Genomic DNA, 22,224 nt, shown 5'->3' on the forward strand with positions numbered 1-22,224 from the left:
TCATTTACAAATTGCATTTTGTGTTTACTTGTGTTGTCCTTGACTATTGTTTAAATTGGTTTGATGTTCCGAAACACTCAAGTATGACAAACATGCAAAGGAACAGGAAATGAGGAAGGGGGCAAACACTTTTTCACACCACTGTATATATATATAGGATATAGCATATATATAGAACAGGATGTGCTTACATAATATGTTGGGATCTAGGGCTGCACAATCAATAGCAATTGTATCAATATGGACTAGTGCAATATCCAAGTCACAAGAGGCGTGGGGGGCAATATTTGTTAAAAGCTAAATATGTGAATTAAGTCTTGTGGTGCCAAAGAGATGTCCCAGGCTACACATTGTATCATACAGACTATAGAAAAAAAACCTTTGTTTGGTACAGATCTTTGCAAAAATCGCACTATAATCATTTTCATTTAATACTTTTCCATAAAAATGAGACATAAAGATCATTCTCTCCAATATCGTGAATCATATTGCAATCGCAATGTCAATAAAACATAATCACAATTAGATATTTTTGTCGTACCGTGCAGCCCTATTGGAATCTCAATAGTTCTTGCAAGAGTTGGAGTGGTTAAAATCACCTGGAAAGTCAATGTAGGTCTGCAGTGAGGACAGGCACGTGTAACACAAAGCCCATAGCTCATTAACTGTCAGCTTGCATCCACACCGAGTCAGTACCTCTCTCAGAGAGATCCACTAGAAAATAAAGAAGAAGCCCAGTTTAACAGAAATAACTGAAGTAATCAAGTGCCGCTACACACTAGCCTTGTGAAGGTTGTTGTAGTTGTGCAACAGAGAACTCAGATTGGACAGATAGTCTAGCTAGCTGTCTGGAATTACCTTGCAGAGATCTGAGGAGCAGTTAACCCTTGTGTTTTCTTCCCGTCAAAATTGAAAATCAACAATCTTGTTGACCCTTTTTATCGATTTTCTTTCCACTTTCTTACATTCGTCTTTTTCTTCCACACAACACTTTTGATGCTTTTTTCCGATGTTTGTCACTTTTTTGACTTTTACAACATGCAACACTAAATTATTAACTTTTGTTTCACGGTTATTTTTGGAATTTATTGTCAATAAACCTCATTTAGAGGAAATTATACCTCATGTTTGAGTTAGGAAAGCAGAAATGAAGAAAAACTAATTAAAACTAACTAAAATTAAAAGGAATGGATGTCGATGGATAATCACAGACTGGAATACGTCAACTTTTACTCAATACTATTTCAAAACCACTTCAGTTTGTTTTTCAAATGCTATAAAATTGAATAAGATGAAAGTAGAAATAAAATGAATGAAAGTAGAGATTTGTACTTGCCAAAGAGCATTGTGTCAAATCAATCATGTTATTTTGGGTAGTTGAAAAGAACACTGATACAAGAAAACAGGTCATTTTGACCCGAGGAAAACATGAGAGTTAACCATAGTCCTCATAAATCCAACGGAGTTTAAAATTACCAAAAGGAAAGACGGAAAGAAAGCAGGAGGTAACGGACATCCGGCCGAAAAGAATGACATCCGGCGACACCGGAGAAGTGGAACGCCGTGGTTACAGACTAATTTAGCTCAACTCTGCTTCTTCTCAAGCTACAACTCATTACATAGCATTCAAGAGAAGATACATTATTAAAAAAACATGGTTTATCCAAATGTTCCCATTCCTAAACAAACATATACCCCAACCTCGCCACAAGAATATTTTCATGTTTCCATCTTTCTCTTTCACAGCCACTTCTTCGCAGAAAGACAAGTCTTTAGTGGGCTTCCATAACAGCACCAGACATGAAACAATCCGGGACTCAGGTGCAAAGTCAGAGGTTTGAGAGCCATCCGGCACTGACTCACCTCATCCTGAGATTCTTCATTGAGACACAGCATGCTTTTGGTCATGTAGTTATTAGTTATGTACAGGCTGTGGTTCACCAAGCTCTGGTCCTCAGTAGGGCCGTGCTCCATTTCCAGCTCCTGACAGGAAGTACAGGAAGATGCTGAATCCTGGTTGCAGTCTTTCGATTCACATTCATGGCAACGTTGAATCTTTGTTTCCCCAGTGCATAATGTCTCTGCACCGTCCTCATTTCCTTGTGACATTTGGTTGTTCACAACGGCTTTCGCCCAATACTCAGTGCTACTGTGTGGGTACGACTCGCAGGACTTGCCTCGGTCAAGTTGTGGAAGTCGGTTAGTCCACACCGACTTGCAGCTCAAATGTTCATCCGCTCCGATCTCTGTGAGGTCAGATATGGGTATACTGATATCTCCGTGAGTACGAGGGGAAAGACAAGGGGGGTTGTTGGAGTCTGGGACAGAGCAAGAGCGGTTCAGAGCCCCCCTCACTCTGTTCAGCCTCTGCTGGGCTCTCTTCCTCACTGGGGAGCTGTTGTGGGACCTGCAGTCCAACTCATCTGCCAAGATCCTGTCATCTCCTTCACCGCTGTCCATATCCTCCGCCCAGAGAGAGGAGTCCCAGCCCCCGCACACCTGCAGAACACAGTGTTAGCATAAACAGGCATTTGTTTAAGCAGAAAGCCTAAATAATATTAATTATACATAAATGGGTGTAAAAAAAAAAGATTGTATAACTTAAAAACTGAAACCGAGCTAATAAACCATGGTCAATTTTATCAGGAGAAAAATAGATCAAAACGACTAAGAGATGATGGAAAGATCGGAAAACCTAATTTTTACCAAAGAGTGCATAATTAACTATCATCATATATGGACCAGGTCTGGCTCTGGATTTCATTAAGATGGTGGTGGTGGTGAACAGGAACTGATGAGGAAGAATATGCAGTTTAAAGTAAGACCGCTATCAGTTTGAAGAATAGTGGAAAAGTGCGAGGCACTATGGTCACTGCAATGATGATCAGTCTTAGCATGGGCCTTTTGATAGCTGATAGAGGTGGCTGACAGGAATTGGAAACAAAACCAAATGCACCAATTTGTTTTTGTTTGTTATCGCAGTGCAGCGTCTGCTAGAGCTATCTTGTAGCTATTTTCAAAGGGTTTGGGCTTATTTTGGATTTAATAACTTAATAATCACCTTTATCAATAATTCACATACACTGTATTTGTATCTGTGGATACGTTGAACACAAGCAAACAAGACCAGCTGACACACATGCAGCCAACTGCATTGTGTTCTTGATGCTCATAATTAAAAGTAAGAATATCATAAACAGGTGTTCAGAGGCTCTTGTCATGATCCCCTGCAGCTGATTAACTCATAGTATACTGCTGGCAACCAACATATGAGCATCGAAATTAACTAAATGATTTTTCTCAGATATAATGGTTGTAGTTGGTCCCCAGTGGACTTCTTTTGCAAGTTCTGTCTTTAAAAAAAGATTATGCACCAAGGCTAAATTTTGGGAAAGAGATTTCGGGTACAGTATTAGAAGACCACTAAGGTCTATATAAAAGAGACATCAGATATAGTATTAGGGGACCTTTAAAGGCTATATAAAAGAGACATCAGATACAGTATTAGGGGACACTAAGGTCTATCTAAAAGAGACTTCAGATACAGTATCAGGGGAACACTAAGGTCTATATAAAAGAGACTTCCGATACAATATTAAGGGACCACTAAGGTCTATATAAAAGAGACTTCAGATACAGTATTAGGGTAGTAATATATAAAAGCATCCAAAGAGCACCATGGCATGGGACCTTTACGCTTTTTGAGGAGTCCTGAGTGTATTTATCATCTGCTTTAGCTTTTCAAACATTTTAGATACGGTAATAATAATGGTTCAACATAATATAAAATTGCATTTTCTTAATTAGAAAATATAACATTTTCATAAAGGACTTCCCTCTCCCCTGCCAAATATCGGCACCTAAGAAGAGCTGCTTGATCATGATAAAAAAAAAAAAATCCTAATTACAATTATTTTGGTCAATATTTAAATCATGATGATTTACCTTGATTAGTCATTTACTTTTAAATAGATAATGTATTTATTAAAGAAACAAAAAACTATTTTTTTTCTCAAACAGAATAAGAGTTTACTTCCAAAATGTAATGTTAAAGATTAAAGATAATCGCTATTTTGTTGTGATCGTTAGGAGTCTCAATCGTAATCCCGAATAAGAAATTGGATTTATTGCAGACTTACACAAACTTCGGGAAAACACCGCTAAGGTTACCTTTTTTAAATGCTAGCTTTACAAGTGTAAAAGGGAGGGAGGAGTCGGTGCACTTAACCTTTAGCCTACTGCGGCACATTCTGGTGTACTTTAAATGATTTCTTCCTCCACGGAAGCAGCTTCTTGAAAAAAATGTGTATAGCTAAAACTGTCACATACCTGCTGCCTGGACAGACCATTTGCTTTAACAGAACTGTCAACACACAGGTCTTTGGTATTATCATCCAAGCTCAGTCTTGTAAGCAGACATCTGGGTGTGGGATGCTGCCATCTTGCCTCCCATGAGCCTTCCTGTCCATCTGTGGATATATAAAGAGAGCAATTAGTACTAGGAGAAATATCGCAGCCGAGACCAAGCGCTGACGCGTGAATTGAGATGATAAAAAGACCTTGAAAGGTTGATACGGATTCGATGGAGAGCACCCGACGCCCAACAGAGGACAGTTTCCGGCACACGGCTGCAGAGGAGGTATGAGACAGCCTTGCTTCAGCCAGAGCCAGGATGTCCTGTGGGAGTATTACACTTGCAGGTTTGTAATATTAAAGTGCCCATATTATGCTAATTTTCCGATTCATAACTGTATTTAGAGGTTGTAACAGAATAGGTTTACATGGTTTCATTATCAAAAAACACCATATTTTTGGTGAACTGCACATTGCTGCTGCTCCTGTTTTCACCCTGTGTGTTTAGGTCTCTCTTTTAGCTACAGAGTGAGACGTCACACTTCTATACTATCTATTTTGGGAGTTGCACATGCTCAGTAGCTGGGTAAGATCCATCAGCTACTTTCTCCAACGTTGGTCACTCCAAGGCAGCATTAGCTGGGAGACGAGGGCCACTTGTGGAATCCCTGCAGAACAGGGACAGGAAGTACTTCTTATGGAGATTATGGTGAACTAGTGTGTTGTAGCAGTGTTTTGCCATCGAGAACGAGCTAGCAGGCTAGCGCTAGCATGTGCTACAGTTACAGATTTTCTTCAAAATATGGGCAGTGTAAGCAACCAACAACACAATGACTACGTTTGGACGAATCGGTCTCCTTTGAAGAAAGGAAAAACATTCACGGGTGGAGGCAGAAGACACTTCTCAGACAAATTCCGGGGACATTTTCAACTCCGAAGCGGATATACCTCCAAAACACGTCATGTTTTTATTTTTGTAAAAGTTAAAACGGGGACACTAGAGGTGTTCTCATAGGGGCTGAGCCCCCCCCCCCCCCCCCCCCCCCCCCCCCCCCCCCCCCCCCCCCCCCCCCAAAAGGTCTGATCCTACATCCACCCCTGCTGATACTTTATACTTGTACTCCACTACACCTCAGAGGGAATGTTGTAATGTTTACTGAACTACATTTATCTGACAGCTTTTGCTGTACTGCTTCAGGCTTGTTTCTGCAACAGCTCATTAGTATCGGATACAATAAAAACTATTGAGGAAATATTTTCCTTTGACATTGATCCAGCATTAAACGAGATCGCTGCAGTCGGCAGCAGAGAAACAAGCTACAGTGTAAGTTAATAGAACAATTCTCCAGCTTGTATTTACGTTCATAAAAGTGCTTGTTTTGCTACTGACAGACTCAGATTAATATTCTAAGTGTCTGACAACATTATGGAAAGGATTTCTAAGGAGGTCGACCTTTCTGTTGAAGGTTAAGATCCTTTTTAAAACATGAAAGTCTGTGAAATTGCATTTGCTAAACCCACCAGACTCCATGTAAACAATCAGTGACTTTAGCATCGTAAAATACGGCTTTCTGAATCATCTCTGAGCTCTCAGCAGCGCTGGCTCTGGCTGTCTTGCGTCTAAGTCACACTGAAAACTGGGGACATTTCCGGGGACAGATACAGCCTGGGACTGGCCACCCGGAAGCCGGGGACTGGCCACCCGGAAACCGGGGACGTCTGGTCACCCTATACTATAGGCCGATATTAGGCATTTCCCAATATATAGGTGTCGGCATTTATATTGGCCTGTTTAAAATAAAAAAAGACAAATAAATGATTCTGATAAATTAATATTTAAAAAATAAAAACGGAAAGTCAACCATGTTATGAGCGTCGGCATTGCGTAGTCTGTCCACCAGAGGAAGCTCTACAACGTCCCTGTTAGTGATGGTGTTGCATAGTCTGTCCGCCAGAGGGCGCTCTACAGTGTCCCCGTTAGGGATGGCGTTGCATAGTCTGTCCACCAGAGGACGCTCTACAACGTCCCCGTTAGCCATGGCGTTGCATGGTCTGTCCACCAGAGGGCGCTCTACAACGTACCCGTTAGTGATGGCGTTGCAAAGTCTGTCCACCAGAGGACGCTCTACAACGTCCCTGTGAGTGATGACGTTGCATAGTTTGTCCACCAGAGGACGCGTTACACCGTCCCTGATAGCAACACTGATTTTTATTTTTTTTTGTTCAAAGGACTTTGAGTTTCATATCTTAAGTTTGTATTTTTATATATTTCATTTATCAGAACTTTAATGTATTTTTGATGTTTCTCTGTTCTGTTTTGACAAAACTAATTGTTATCATATTATATTTGTGAAAACTCATAAATAACTACGAATAACTAATCTTATGGAAATCTGTTTATGTGTTGTGAAACATTTCTCGATTTTGTTTTTCGGCATATCGGATTTTTAAATAACCAAATATTTGTATCAGTATCGGCCTTAAAAATCCTTAATCGATTGGGGCTCTAATGCATTTTGTGTGTAAATAGCATATTCCTGCCAAAGTCTCTTATAATTTGGATTGAGTGATTTTGATTGTAAATTTCCATCACATGGAGTGTGTTGGGCATTTTATTATATGTATATGTTGTATTATGGATGTTCACAGGTCCATTTCGCTTTTTGTTGTCATTATGACAATGTTTACTTTCTTGTGTGGGTTCATTACTTTACTGTTTTGTAGGTTTTATATAGCAGTTTTTTTTCTGCATACTGCAGCACTAATGAATAAGAACTAAATCTCTTAAAAGTGTCTCAATCAGTGAAAGTGAGATCTCTAATTATTCCACACTCCATTGCTTGTACAGCTTGGCAACTGAGGATTTTGCACTCCACTACCTGGGATATTTCTCTAACGTGCGCTTACTGTGCAAGAATACTGGACGAACTTCAGCTAGTGGTGAGGAAAACCACCAACTTGTTCCACATAGCCGTTTTTTGCTTCCCAGAGACGTGGCTCGGTGAATTATTACCGGACTCTGCACTACAGAGGGCTGGCCCCAGTCCCCCAATGTCACGTTCATTGATACTCAACGTCCACCCCTAGTCACTACACTACGCATTATCTTTCATCCTGGACTATAAATCTTCCCATGCGCATATTAAATATTAGACTCGTTGGAGATGAACTTCTCCTAGCCTGTAAATTGGACGAGAGCAGCTTGTTTTTATTGTGACAGAGTAGCTGTTAAAATGCTCTACCGTTGCAGATGTTAAACAACAGACTGTAGATGATCTGCAATCGGATTTAGGCTTTAAATCAGACAAATAGCAATTCAAATCCCTCCAATTCAAAAACGATAAAACAAAAAGTTTTTGACTCATCATGAGTCAATTCTGAACCAATCAGTTGTTAGTTTAGCTGAGCGCCAGGCGTTTCCCATCATACCCTGGGTCTTGCAGGCGGTGCAGAGCAGCTGCGTCGACTGGGTTTATAAACTGCGTCCGCCTTGATCTTGTGAGGTTCTTGCTGCCTACGTGTCCATGACATCAGAGCAAGTCGGACACAAATGTAACTGGCATTCATTGGGCAGCAATCATAGGTAATCGGTTCTAAGCAGACCTGACTTGTTTCCAACGAGCCTATTGTTTGCACATTTTTCACTCAACACATTCTGACTTTTTTGACACCTTTCCATAAATCATTGCAGATAGGAAGAGTCAGCAGAGTGTTTCTACCTGCAGGAGCGGCCTGCTCTCGGGCTTCTCCTCCTGCATCTGCTCCAACAGCCTCTGGATCTCTTCCCCCAGCTCCGCCTCCAGCTCTGGCTCGATGACAAAGCTCAGTGCGGCAGACAGCGTAGAGCCCAGAGAGTAAACATGGCCCTGCAGCCGGGGATGAAGGGAAAAGAAAACACTATCATCATCACCATCATCATCAGGAACCAGCTGCAGTACAGAGATCTGAATCTGTGAAAGACTGGAGAAAATACAGGGTCTTCTTAACATTTTGTATTGTACATATTTATGACAGAGCTTATGTTCTGCTTTGCTACACTGACAGTGGGTATTATGGTCAGCAGTGGGTTTGAACCAGGTACCTAGTTCACATTGCAGATGTAACCATGACACCCTCAACTGACCAAGGTCTGAACCCATACTTATGTGGTAAACACGTGCAAGGTGGATCCCGGTGTGGTTCACCTAAACAGAAGAGTAAATACTCGACTGAAGGCCTTTTTTTCTCAAATGTAGGCCGTTACTTTGGTAATATATCCATTAGGAAAACACATGAAGATTTTTTTTTTTTTTTTTTTTAAATCAAGTTACATAACTCTGGTGTGAATGTTTTCATGTTTTGGTGAGAACAGTGACGCACTCGATTCACATTTGTATGCAAAAGACGTTAGAACCCAGTCAGATCAGATGCAGCAAAAGGACCTATTTCTAGACTGCTCCTAAAGCATAGCAGACTCAGATGTGTAAGGGAGTACCTAAAGATGAATGAAAGAGCATGAATCATTTATTAAACCGGACACATTCTCACATGGAGCTGCAGTTGTATTCTGCCCGATGATGGACTAGAGGAGTTAATGTTTCAGGGCTTCACTGAAAAGTTGCAACCAGTCTGTCAAAAGTTTCAAATGAGTGACAGTCCTTCAATTGATCATTCTGGTGCATATCAACTGGGGCTTTATTACTGTAGTTGGGGCCATTTGTGGCCTAATATGGGTTTGGTCAGATAACATTGTACTAATGGGCAAGATACATAAGAAGTCAGGTTATTATACAGGTTGAAAACAAAATTAATATTTTTTTAATTCCACCACTGATGTACCAGAAATATTGTTAACTAGACGGGACTTGGTGAGAGCAGACCTCTGCCAAGACCATACCCTGGAACGCGTGTCAAAGGCCCCTTGCGGATTTAGATCAGGTATGCCTCGTTGTGTGCCAAACCAAAAACACGGGACATTGGTTTTCAAACTGCATTAATTACGTGACGTTGAAAGCAGAATTTGACAGATTTGCCGACTTTAAGAATCAGCAATTCCCCCAGAAGCAGAGACTTTTCATAATCAGGCTGTAATAGTTTTAGCTTGATTTGCTTTGGAACTTTTTTGCTGACTTTTAAAGGGCTTTAATCCGACAAAAGGCGTAATAAATGCTGGAAAGTGACAAAATATATCTTAGAAAGCGACAAAAAGGACAGAATAAGCGATAAAGGTATAGACAAAAAAGCAAGATGCAGTAAAAGAATCATAGATATTTTACTTTTTCAATAAAACAAAAGCATGTCAATGAACATTACATGTCTGGCCCTTGGTTTGAGGGCTAGGCTCGACTCCCAAAACAAAAACAATGATAAATTCAGACGAAGGTCTGTGAGTAAGTTGCTAACAGAAAAGTTGCTAAAACCAGGAAGATACCACAGTTACTGTAGAAAGCACTGTGTTGTGGCAAAGGGGTGTTTGGGAAAAGAATGTTCCTTTTGTCCGCGTGCTATTCCTTTCTGCCCATTTCATGTTAATGCAAAACCCAATCCCTGCAGCCGGCGAGCGGTTCATGACCGGTTTTAAGCTTGTTTTCAACTTCAACAAAATCCAGAGACACACAGTTTATTTATTTTTCTCTAGATTAATTCTTGGAGCTTTTCCGCAGTTTATTTTTTGACCCTTTTCTTTCACCGTTCCCTTTATACATCCATGGCTCACACCAAGCAGCAAAGTTAAAGGTTCTATGACACTGCTCTTTGGATGCTTTTATATAGACCTTAATGGTCCCTTATACTGTAGCTGAACTCTCTTTTATATAGACCTTAGTGGTCCCTTAATACTGTATCTGAAGTCAAGGTGGAGGCAGGGGGTGTGGCCTTGACTAACTGCCACTTTGCTTGTTTAAAAGCCGTGATGTCTCTCTCATTGGTGGGCAACGTTCTCTCGGTGGACAAAGCAGAGAAAGGGGAGGTTACCTTGCCCCTTATGACCTCATAAGGGGAAGAGTCCAGCTAGGCCTATCTGAGCTTTCATTTTCTGCGGTTGCAGAGCAGGATCCCCAGGAGTCTGTTTACACCAATCATCATTTCTAGGCAGGCTGGGGGAACGCATATTAATGGTACAAAACCCTTCATAAAGTGAAATTTTGCCATGACACCTTCAAAACTGATAACTGCCAGATCCGCCGATTTGTGTTGTCCTGCAGGATCCAAACGCAGTGTTAATGTGTTTATGAAAGTAAAAAAGGAAGTTTCATGAAAATCCGGCCAGTAGCTTTTCCGTAATGGTGAGAGACCACTGAGAGTGACACGCACACTTAAGCAAATGTATAGAAAAACTCTGTTACAAGTGCAAAACATGCATGTTAGAGTACAAACCGCCTCCTCCCTGTGTCACATTATCAGTTAGAGGTGACTGAGGTGAGTTTGTAGATGAATGACAGCTGTCCTATGTGGGGAATTTTAGGGGAGGAAAGAAACTCTCCAAACCCTCCCTCAGCAAAAATCACCAAGGTGCCTTAGTGGGGACTGTGTGCAACTTCAAATCAATTCAATTTTATTCATAGTTTCACATCATAACAGTTAACAGTTTACAGATAGAGTAGGTCTGGACCACACTATAATTTACAAAGATCTAACAATTCTAGTAATTCCCCCAAGAACAAGCATGGTGCGACATTGGCGAGGAAAAACTCCCTTTTAGGGAGAAACCTCAGACAGACCCAGGCTCGTGGTGGGCGGTGACTGACGGGGCCGGTTGGAGGTGTGATGCAAAGTGGCAATAACAGTCGGTCAGTCAGTCAGTCAGATCGGTGACCAGAAGAAAAATCTATAAGAACATTTGGCCTTTCTCACCTCAAATGTGCTGCCTGTGGTGTCCAATTCAGGAGGGACAAAGGAGCCTTCTGGGTCATCTGCAAGGAGAAAAACAAACCAATTAACTGCACCGTTACAGCCGTATTCAGCCATGTCAGGTCTGTAGTGTAACCTACATGCTAAGCATCCACCAGAATGAGATGCTGATCAGGAGTATGCTGAACAACTACAGACCGGTGAACAAGCACAGCCGCATTCTGTATACATGTAAAACACCAAAGTCCGCCGTAACAATGCAACCACACAAAGTGAATGCAGGAAAAACCTAAGGAGGACCTAAATTAAGGACAGCTATGCTCGTTATTGTAAGTGCAATGATAAGTTAAAGCCCAAAAAGTTTTTTTTGCAACTTTCTCTGTCTCCCGCCACTTCATTGCAACAAAAATACAAAAAACATTGCCACTTTTATCACAATATTTAACAAAAGCTCCTGCAACATCAAGCATTTTGGGCTGCAACAATCCCAAGAAAAGGCAGCGAAATCCTGGAAGGACTGCTTAATGGTGTTCTAAATATTACTTAGATTAACAACCCTTTTAATTGTAAATAAACACTGAAAACACAGAATTCAAAACAATATAACAATGCAATTTTAAACTCTGATAATGTGTCTTAAGCTCATTTTTGTGTGAAAACATGCAATTGAATAAGACATAGACCAAATGAGTAGCTTCTCATTGCATAGGCTAGGTGGGGCAGGGGTGTAGAAGATTAGTTGAAAGTGATTTGGAGTCCGTGTGCATGTCACTAATCTGCCGGCCCGCGCCCTTGGTGACAGGAAGCAGAGCGCACAGACCAAACACCCTGCTGAACTGTCCTGCTGCACGCTCTCTCTGTAATTCTTCTACAAACTATAACGTATACAGTCTATGACCTATACTATAACTTATACAGTCTATGACTTGTACTATAACTTATAGTCTATGACCTATAGTATAACTTATACAGACTATGACCTATACTATAACCTATACAGTCTATGACCTATAACTTATACAGTCTATCCCCTATACTATAACTTATACAGTCTATGAACTATAAAGACGCAACTGTTGCCTTGGCTTGCCATGTCACGTGCTGAACGGAACAATTGGGGATGTTTTAAGGAATCGCCGCGGCTTGCTGGTCTAAACGCCGTTCATCAGCATCTACGGCAGGACAGAGAGCTGCTTGGTAGGCTTTCCCATCAAGTTACCTAGCTAACACTTGCGGAAGCTAGCTAGCTTGGTTGATTGAGAAATTTTTTGTAACATGGACATCACCCTAAACAAGTTCACAGCTATTGGAATGAACACGGTGTCATGGATACACAATGCTAAGCCTCTGTCCTGATAGGCACGATGGCAAGTAGCCTAAAACATCCCCCAATTTATTGTCTATTTTTAAGAAAATGGAACCATGATTTACAAAATGAGCATCGGGCTGTATTTAAGAAGACTTGAAACTACAATTGAGGACTTAAACCTTTTAGGAAAAGGTTTAAATCAAGTGTGAAAAAGGGGGATTTTCTCATGGACTTTTATACAGTCTGACCTCTTTTTTAGCCCCCTGCTGGATATTAGATAGAATGCAGGTTAGTGCCACTTCCACATTGGCTTCACTTTTCGCAGAAGTTGCCGCTTGAGGGAGAGAAAGGTTGTTCCAAGAGTGAGAGAAGGAGAGATAGAAGGAGAGGGAGGGGAATAAAGTGGGTCATGACAGATCTGGGTTGGTCTACTGGAGTTATGACTTCCCCTCCCGTGTGTAACAAGGCCGATCTCCATTTCTTCACCTTCGCTTTTTTCCTTTCTCTCCTCTCCTTATTCCTTTACATTCATGTTCTCCTCCCTTTCCTTTCCTCCTTTCCTCTCATCTCTCTTTTCCTTCCCTGCCTCTTCCCATTTTCCTTTTCTTCTCTTTCCTACTCTCCTTCCTTTCCTTCCTCATCTCTTTTCCTTGCCTCTTTTCATTCCTTTCTCTGTCCATTTTTTACTCTTTTTACTTCCTTTCCCTTCTTATTCTCTCACTTCCTTTATCCTCTTTTTCTATTATCTCCTCTTCTTTTATATTTCCTGTCCTCCCTTCTTTAACTTTCTTTCATCATGAGCCTTGTTCAATCTCATCTCCTCTTTTTTCCCCCTTTTACTGCTTACATATTCCCATTTTCCTTCTCTTTCTTCCTCTCCTATTTCATTACTTTGCTATCTTTTTCATTCCCTTTCCCCATCGTCTTAAATTCAATCAAATTAATTTTATTTGTCGCATGAAATTCCAGTGAAATCTAATCCAATCAGCTCCTTCGAATGATGAACAATTCATCAGAACAGAACGTGGCCGCCAGATCCTTTTTCATCTAGTGTCCTCACCTATCCTCCCCTTTTGTCCCTTCCCCTCCCAATTCCTCTCCTCTCCTTCATTTTCTTTCCTCTCACCTTAGCTCTCTTTTACTCACCTCTTTTCCTTGCTTCCCTATTTGTTCATCTCTTCTGGTCTCCTCTTTTTTCCCTTTTCCTTTCACCTATTTTTTTCCCCTCTACTCCTATGCATTTTTCATCTCCTCTCCTCTCCGAGAGGTTGACAGTTCAAACAAACATGAAGGAGAAAAGGACAGACATGAGTAGAAAAAGAAGGACACGATAGTTCAACCCTTTTTATTCAGGAAGAACTGTAGCACAGTGAAATTGGCAGTGAATAAGATGGAGAGAGAGAGAGAGAGAGAGAGAGAAAAAGACAGCCTTTGATGGCGAGAGCTTGGTGAGTCATGTGTGCCTACAGCATTTTTAGCACAACAGGTAGCATGAGCTGAGAGATTCAACACACTCTCCAAATGGTGCTGATCCCATTTCCCACAGAGCCCTGACCAGAAACGCACAGCTTGCGATGCTAAACCTTAGCACAAGGTCCAAATTTATTGAAAACCACCGGAGGACATTATGCTCCTCGTTGGGGACGCCGGCGTTCTGCTGCTACTGCAGTCATTAATTAACTGCAATGAACCCTGTTGAAGAGTTACTGAGATTCATCATCGCAGCCCCTTTCAGTGTTTGCTTTAGGATTTTTTTTTAACAGTGGGGGCAGGTCTGTCCAAACAACAACCCCCACCCCTCCAGCGAGGGCGTCCGATCGTGATCATATCATACCTGCAATTTAGGTAGCAGGTGGAGAACACCAACAACAAAAACACCAGTTGACTTAAATTTGCAAGAACTATACACTAATACAACAACAGGCTTAAATAAACTGACACCCTAAGTTGTAAGACTCTATCCTCCGGACAGTGACTGTGGTGGGCCGTCACGGCAACATAAGGGAAACGCTGTCTTTTATACGGCGGTACAGGGGGAGCCGGTTTGGGCTAAGTACTTACTTTTCAATATTTGTGGTCACAGGTTAACATAATTTATATTATGCTACTGACTCTTGCTTTAGTACTCTAATTACACAGTCAATTTAATTTTAACGTCACTTAAACCGCAATATTGTTACTCGTGTCATGGCAACCGCACTTTTTTGACGCCATTTTGCTTACTTTCAGTCTACCATATAATCATTGTCTATTGTTTGCCTGTATTTGTTGTGTGTTTACTTGTTTGTGTGTTTTGTTTTTTTGCTGTTATTGACGAAAATGCTGCTGCACAAGCTGACAACAAGTGAAGCTGATTTTGTGAATGTTCAGTCATGAGAAATCTCAAATCAAAAAAATAACTACTATTATCAGTCAGTTCCATCAGTAGCATGCCAACCAAGTCAAACCTGCAAAATAAGAATACAAGCCTTGTATAGTGCAAAAAGTGCAAATCAAGGGCAATCCAATGGAAGTGGAATGGGGTTTAATTATTGCTCGAACACATAAATGAGAGTGCTGTACACTCACCACTCAGCTGCTCCATGAAGCAAACATTCCCATGGGCGTTGAAGGCCAGAGTGTCTGGTGTTATGCACAGGGTGTGGAAGAGGTGGGAGGGTCGGATAGTCTGCAGCGCCAGGACGCACTCTGCACACACCGCCCACACCTCCTCCTCGGACAGACAGCTGTCCCGCAAAGAAAGGATGTCTGCCAGAGACACATTCTCCTGTGGACACACACACAAACACAATACGTATATATTAGGGCGGACACCGAAATTGCGATCCACAGACCTGTGTTGCGGAGTGAGAAGGAAGTGAGTGCATATTCTCCAACATGCATTTGGACCCAGGCAAGGTTATAATTTTTAACGACAAACAAAATAACGTAAAATAGGTGAGATAAAACATCGTCGTCAACTGAAATAAAAATAAATGTGAGGCATTAGAAAAAAAAAATAACTCTAAAAATGTGTTTGCAAAACTAATAAAAAAATAAAATTACATTGTGCATAAATGTCCTTAGTTTTCGTCTTTGTCAATGTCTTATACAGTGAAAATAACATTGACATTTTCGACCATAGACCTGTTTTAAACTGTCTATGCCATAGACAATTCCGTCATTACATGTAAAATTTAACGCAACATAGTCCATGCCCGCGCCTGGCATCATGGCGGTACCAAAATTTGGAAGAAAGCAACAGAGGCAATTGCCTCACAATGGAAGGTGGTAAAATATGGGGAAAATTTATGAAATGGAAAAATCCCACGAGTTTAAAACAACATTTGAGAAGCGCACACAAGTAAGTTAACCTATCTTACTTTAACAAGGTAAACAAGAACGCAAAGCCCCCTGTTGGCACGATCCGTTCTGCGCATGTGCAATATGTTCGCGCACGTGCAGATGATAATCACGATATAAGAGGATTTACCGGGGATTTACGGCAATGCACAATCTGTTCCACAGTAGCGGTCTGCTGTCGGCCTCCAGTGGAAAGCTAACAATGTTAGTTTAGCTAACAGCTAATTTGGCTAACCGCTAGCTGGCAGCTTGATTCAGCCTAAAATAACGTTACTCAAGATAAACAGTGGGAAAAGCAGAAACAGCTAACTTAAGACTTTACAGTAAGCAGTGTGAAGCGGCTGGGATGAGGATCAGCACCTCTAAATCTGAGGCCATGGTTCTCAGCAGGAAACCGATGGAATTGCTTTCTTCAGGTAGGGAATGAGTCCTTACCCCAAGTGAAGGACCTTAAATACCTTGGGTTCTGGTTCGCGAGTGAGGGGACCATGGAGCAGAAGAAGGCAAAGCTCTCGATCTACCGGTCAGTTTTTGTTCCTGCCCTCACCTATTGTCATGAAGGCTGGGTCATGACCGAAAGAACGAGATCCAGGGTACAAGCTGCCAAAATGGGTTTCCACAGGAGGAGGGCTGGCGTCTCTCTTAGAGATAGGGTGAGAAGCTCAGTCATCTGAGAGGAGCTCGGTGTAGAGCCGCTGCTCCTTCATGTCAAAAGGAGCCAGTTGAGGTGGTTCGGGCATCTGGTAAGGATGCCTCCTGGGCGCCTCCCTAGGGAGGTGTTCCAGGCACGTCCAGCTGGGAGGAGGCCCCGGGGAAGACCCAGGACTAGGTGGAGGGATTTTATCTCCAACCTGGCCTGGGAACGCCTTGGGATCCCCCAGTCAGAGATTGTTGATGTGGCTCGGGAAAGGGAAGTTTGGGGTCCCCTATTGGAGCTGCTGCCCGCGCAACTTGACACCGGATAAGGGGATGAAGATGCATGGAATACAAACTTACGGCTTTTCTTGACACAACATATATCATATTTTCATGAATACTCGGAAATAGTCTCCCGAGTACACAAAGTACATGATATCGTGCACATGCAAAAACACACACACACACACAAACACACACAGACACTATTTATGCAATGGAGTGATGGAGCCGGCCTTAACTCAGACAGAAGGGCCGGAAGAGGAAAAGAGTGGGGGTTCACAAAGCAACCACTGTTAAACACTGTATCCAGTACTTCCATGACCCTTTTCCTTCCATGACACTATTTAGACCACTCTCAGTGAGGACTTATTTTTACCCCAACTGTGAAAGTACAGTAAATCTCTCAACCGGTTAGAGTAACGACCAACCAGAATAATAAGGTTGGTGTTTGAGACCCAGCCCCCATGACCCTCAACAACGAGAGAAAGAGAGCTGCAAACTGTAAACTGCTATATCGCCACGCCTCCCCCTGCTAATTTTTGTAAATGCTCTGATTATTACATGTAAACAAATAATGCTTGCGGTCTTAAATTATAGTTTTTTGTGTTAGTTAGCACCTAGCCTTGTCCAATGTGCTCCAGGCTCTGTGGATATTGATTGGTCTTCAGGCCCCTTTCTGTCTTCCAGGACCTCCTGATACAAATGCAGCTCTACATACATTTCAATATAACACATGAAATGTACCAAACTCACACAGTAATGTAACATTGTTCAGTCTAGAATATGTTATGTCATTTCCCACCCCAAGCATCTGGCGCACCCCAAGACATTATCTGGCCCCCAGGTTGAGAACCACTGCATTGACTTAACTCTGAAGTGGCTGCCAGATAAGAATGTCAGTGACTTTCTTGTAGGTGCAGGAGCATTGCAGCAGCCGAACAAAGCGTATCAATGTTATCTAGTAGGGTAGAGCACAATTACAAGGCAGAAAAGTGCCACTATAAGCAGCAGCAGCCCCATAAATAGACAGTTTCCCTTGAGAAGAGTGCAGAGGGAAGCTGGAAGTCTCTCTCACCCCCCCCTCCCCCTCAAGTTAAATAGCTGTCCTACATAAGTTTGCCTCTGAGCTCCAAGGTTCTGATCAGACTGCTGGTGTGCATGATGATAATGAGAGGAAAACACCATCAGTCCATGTGTGACTGAACTTCCTTACGCTCTCAAAAGTACATTTAATCAAGTACACTTCTGAAGTACCTAAGTAGATCCATGTTATGCTTATTTAATACTTCTACTTCACTCCATTTCAGATGGAAATACCATACTTTTAACTCCACTTATCTGACAGCTATGGTTATTTTCAAATTAAGATTTTAAATCGTACATACATATATGATGACGTTTCAAAATACAAAGCATTGGCTTGTTTTTGGTTTGTGACACCCTACAAAAACAGACACGGGTGTTGGTCATGGCCCCTTACATTAACATGTAAGATGTAGAAGTTGTTAGAAGTCCCACTAAAGAGACATGTCCCCTCTACACGTTTAACTTACATTTCTCTTCAAGGCTATAGTAGGCGATTATCCAAAAAAGCAAAGATTCAATTCCAAGTATGAATACAAACTAATATAGCAGATTTTTTGGACTCCAATAATTATCTCAGGGCTACCAAGATTTATCTTTCGAGGGGCCTGACTACTTATTGTAACTGTATAGTTACATACACTGTATAGTAAAGTATGTTTTACTAAATACATTTTGTTGCATGTATATTGTCAAATGTAAGACTACTTTTAAAATGATTGGTACTTTCACTTCAGTAAAGAATCTGAATCATCATAGACCTTCTTCTTCTGCCACTCTTTGTGGGAATAAGTTACAGACAAAGCTGGTTCATGGCTATTTCTATGGCTGACACATAATATATGAAGAAGAAAGAAGTATCAGTTGCATCTCGTGCAGACATTGGACATGAAATTACAATTTATTGATGCATCTGAGGGGCATTGTTCTAATAATCCAAGGCCTACACCTGACTGCAACCCTAGTTAAATATGTAGGCCTACCTAAATATGAAAATGTAAGCAACTTGTATCCAATGTGAAAAGTTCTAAGGACATGTAAGAACATTATAGTCATTTTGCTTTTATACGCGTGGTTTTTAACCCTCCTGTTCTCCTCAGGTCAAATTTGGCTTTTTCCCCTTTTCCCTTTATTTATGAGTGACAGTGGACAGACAGTAAAGGTGGGGGAGAGATGGGGGGATATCACTTTCAGTGAATTTTAGGTGTAGATTGAAAAGGTTTTCAAATCAGTATCCTGACCAAACTCATCCACTCAACATATGTTCCTCTGGTCTTAACTATTAGTCAAAATAATTCATAATTACTGCTTTATTGACTCAAATATTAGGTATAATTCCATTCCACTGAGGGTTATGGACCATGGATTCCAAAACTTAGTGTAAAATAATGGTAGTAAGGTGGTGGTAGTGAAGTTAAAGGCAAAAAATAATGCGTTGAAAATGTCAAATGTCGAAATGAAAAGGTGTTAAAAATTATTGTTAATCTTTTTATCAAGGGTTAAGATACACCACAACCAGCCAAATGCAGAAAAAAATGATAATAATCAATGATAATCTATTTGGTGTCTGGTCAAATTTGAACATTGACTAGCCGTTTGGCTGGTGAACGAAAAAGTTCATTTTGAACCCTGAATCCCAACACTATAACATGGTCTCACCTCATCCTCCAGCAATGGAGGCAGGTGCTCCAGATCATAGTATGCGTCTCTTTCTTCAGCTTTCCCCAAGTATGAGACCGCTGCATCGCTCCCAGAAGTCTCCATTGCAGTAACTTTGGCTCCCTCAAGTAGTAAAGCGACTGGTGGTCCAGATATCAAGGTTTCCAGTCGAGACAGATGGCATGCCTCAGCTCCCTGGCTACACCGGGCACCAACGGGAGTCGTCTAATTGCTGCAGTCCGGCAGTCAGTCGACGGTCACTGCGGGACAGGACATTCCAAAAAACAACGCCGTCGCCCGGCTACAGTCTCCAGCGAGCCGGGGCGGGAGGAGGCGTGAGTGAGGGGGTGGGTTGGGGTTTGGCACGTGTTTTTGAGTCTGCATTACTACTGCACCTCCGCAGAAACAGGCGACACACCGAAGGCGATAAGCTGCAGTCTTGTGAATCCTCTTCCCCTCCCAGCGGAGCGGAGGAGCCGGTGTTGGCAGCGTGGAGAGTGCCTGCTACCCGCTGCCCGCCGCCCGCTGCCTGCATGCTACCGTTGGATCAACGCCTCCGCTACCAGCGCAACGTCTGAGTCACAACTATCTCTTTATTTTAACCCTTGTGTTGTCTTTCCAAAAAAGTCAGTGTTTTTAACTTTTCCTTACGTTTATGTCCCTTTTTTTTTTACACTTTTTTTCAGTGTTTGTCACTTTTTTGTCACAACACTAACTTATTAACTTTAGTTTTACAGTCATGTTTTTGGATGTATGGTCACTGAACCTCATTTATAGGAAATTATGCCTAATGTTTGAGGTAGAAATGCAGAAATTAGGAATTTTTCGACTAAAATTAATGGAATGTATGTTGATGAAAAATCACAGACTAGAATATGTCAACTTTTACTCAATACTATTTCAAAACCACTTCAATTTTTTTTTTCAAATGCTATAAAATTAAATAAGACTCCCCAAACTTACTGAAGGAAGAGATTTGTACTGGCCACAGAGTGTTGTGTGGACTCAATCACGTTATTTTGGGTAATTACAATTGGGTAGTTAAAAAGAACATGAGGGTAGGAGATTCATTTTGGGCTTTTCCGCCTTTATTTGATGGGACAGGTAAGAAACGGGGGAGACATGTAGGAAATCATAACAGGCCAGATTCAAAACCTGGACCTCTGTGTCAAGGCATAAACCTCTCAGTATATGTCTGCCTGCTCCACCCACTGATCCAATCCGGCCACATTTCTGCTACCAAGGGCGTAGGTTTTGGTGGGCACACATTATAACCAGGGAGTACAATGTTTTTTTACAACATATTTAAAGAGCATCAAGCTATTGAAATATCTATTATGTCAGAACAGATAATATAATAGTATATAAGTCAATTGTATTATCAGTGACTTGATAACATGTTTAAATTTAAGGCCCACCCACAATTGGTCTGGCCCATCCAAAACTTGAATCCTGGCGCTGTGCTTGCTGGGGGGTCCTCCCCCGTAACATGTTGAGCAATCCAACGCAAAACTTCCAGCATTGTGATGAATTTTGATGCATTAATTTGTGCCAATTATTTCCAGTCCAGTCTCATGGCATTTCGTGAAATGGTGATGTTATTTAATCTATTGTTTCGTGTTTGTGGTGGTGAGCACGGATTTGAAACTAATGTATTACAATGGGAAGCATCTTTCATTCAACAGCACGATTACGATGTCAGGCAATATTGAAAAGCCGGAAAAAAAACTAAGGTTTTGCGAGTTGCGCATTTTGTTGCGTCTCCCACAGGCCGTGGATCGTGTCCCGGTTGTCGTTGTTGTCCCTGTCCAACGAGTGTGGCGTTTCATTTCTATGAAGGTGAATATGGTGCAAAGAGTGCGCGTAGATGCAATGTGAGCACTTGTAAAATAGCAAGCTAGCGTAAGCGAACTAACCAACAAGCACATTTACAAATAAATGGCGTTATACCCACTGACGGCGGTCCGTCCGCGGCTGCAGGACCTGGAGCTCACCGGGAGTTTTTCAGTTTGACTGTTAAAAGTGTTCGGATAACTAAAATGTATTTATTTATAAGCGGGGTTAGTTCGCTAACTTGATATTCCACCAACACTGGCGGTGGGCTCCTGGGGGGATGTGCCGCTGCTACCGGTTCTGGAGCTTTCCGCGTACCGCCGTAGATCAGATCACGTCGAGGTCGGCAGCGGAGCTTTCTAGCGATGTTTCCACGCTGGCCGAGCCCTACTGACTGCGGTCCGTCTGTGGCTTCAGGACCCTGGAGCTTACCGCCAGTGTTAAAAAGTGTTGAGATAATTAAAAGGTATTTACAGTATTTAGAAGCGGGCTGGCTGCTAGTTAGCTAACGCTAGCTTTCATGCTACAGAAATAGGCCGGACAGAGTTGTCCCTCATCAGGCGATAGAAACCATGCTGTCCCTGGCCGTCCTGTTGGCTCAGAGCTCCAAAGACTAAGTCTAAGACAAAACTCAAGAGCGCAGACTCGTTGCTGTGTAATGCGAGAGCGCACACTGCAGTGGCAGATTCGAGAGGTTGTAATCACTGAGTTGTGGTTGTACTGGAAAAGTGACTCAAGTGAAAAAACAAAACATAAAACACAAGTACAGATTTTTTTTACAAGCTCTCAAGTCATATTTTACAAGTGCTCACATCGCATCTACGAGTACATATTTTTTTTATAAACTCTCAAGTCATATTTTACAAGTGCTCACATCGCAGCTATGAACTCCCACTTTT

The 22,224-nt window shown here is 41.8% G+C and overlaps 1 protein-coding gene across 1 annotated transcript in view; it reads right to left on the minus strand.

The window, feature by feature from the left end:
* Window positions 1-20,051, minus strand: part of LOC117960922 (kinase non-catalytic C-lobe domain-containing protein 1) — a 52,155-nt gene extending 32,104 nt beyond the window's left edge. Inside the window, exons 1-8 of the mRNA XM_034899231.1 lie at window positions 19,493-20,051; window positions 15,059-15,257; window positions 11,185-11,243; window positions 8,073-8,219; window positions 4,560-4,677; window positions 4,330-4,469; window positions 1,864-2,499; window positions 600-714 (exon numbers count right to left, since the gene is read on the minus strand). Of these exons, the coding sequence (XP_034755122.1) occupies window positions 600-714; window positions 1,864-2,499; window positions 4,330-4,469; window positions 4,560-4,677; window positions 8,073-8,219; window positions 11,185-11,243; window positions 15,059-15,257; window positions 19,493-19,597 (1,519 nt within the window). The 5' untranslated portion in view covers window positions 19,598-20,051. The remainder of the gene's footprint in view (window positions 1-599; window positions 715-1,863; window positions 2,500-4,329; window positions 4,470-4,559; window positions 4,678-8,072; window positions 8,220-11,184; window positions 11,244-15,058; window positions 15,258-19,492) is intronic.
* Window positions 20,052-22,224: the final 2,173 nt, after the last annotated feature.

This window comes from Etheostoma cragini, chromosome 17 (genome assembly GCF_013103735.1).
Source record: "Etheostoma cragini isolate CJK2018 chromosome 17, CSU_Ecrag_1.0, whole genome shotgun sequence".
Classification (NCBI taxonomy): Eukaryota; Metazoa; Chordata; class Actinopteri; order Perciformes; family Percidae; genus Etheostoma; species Etheostoma cragini.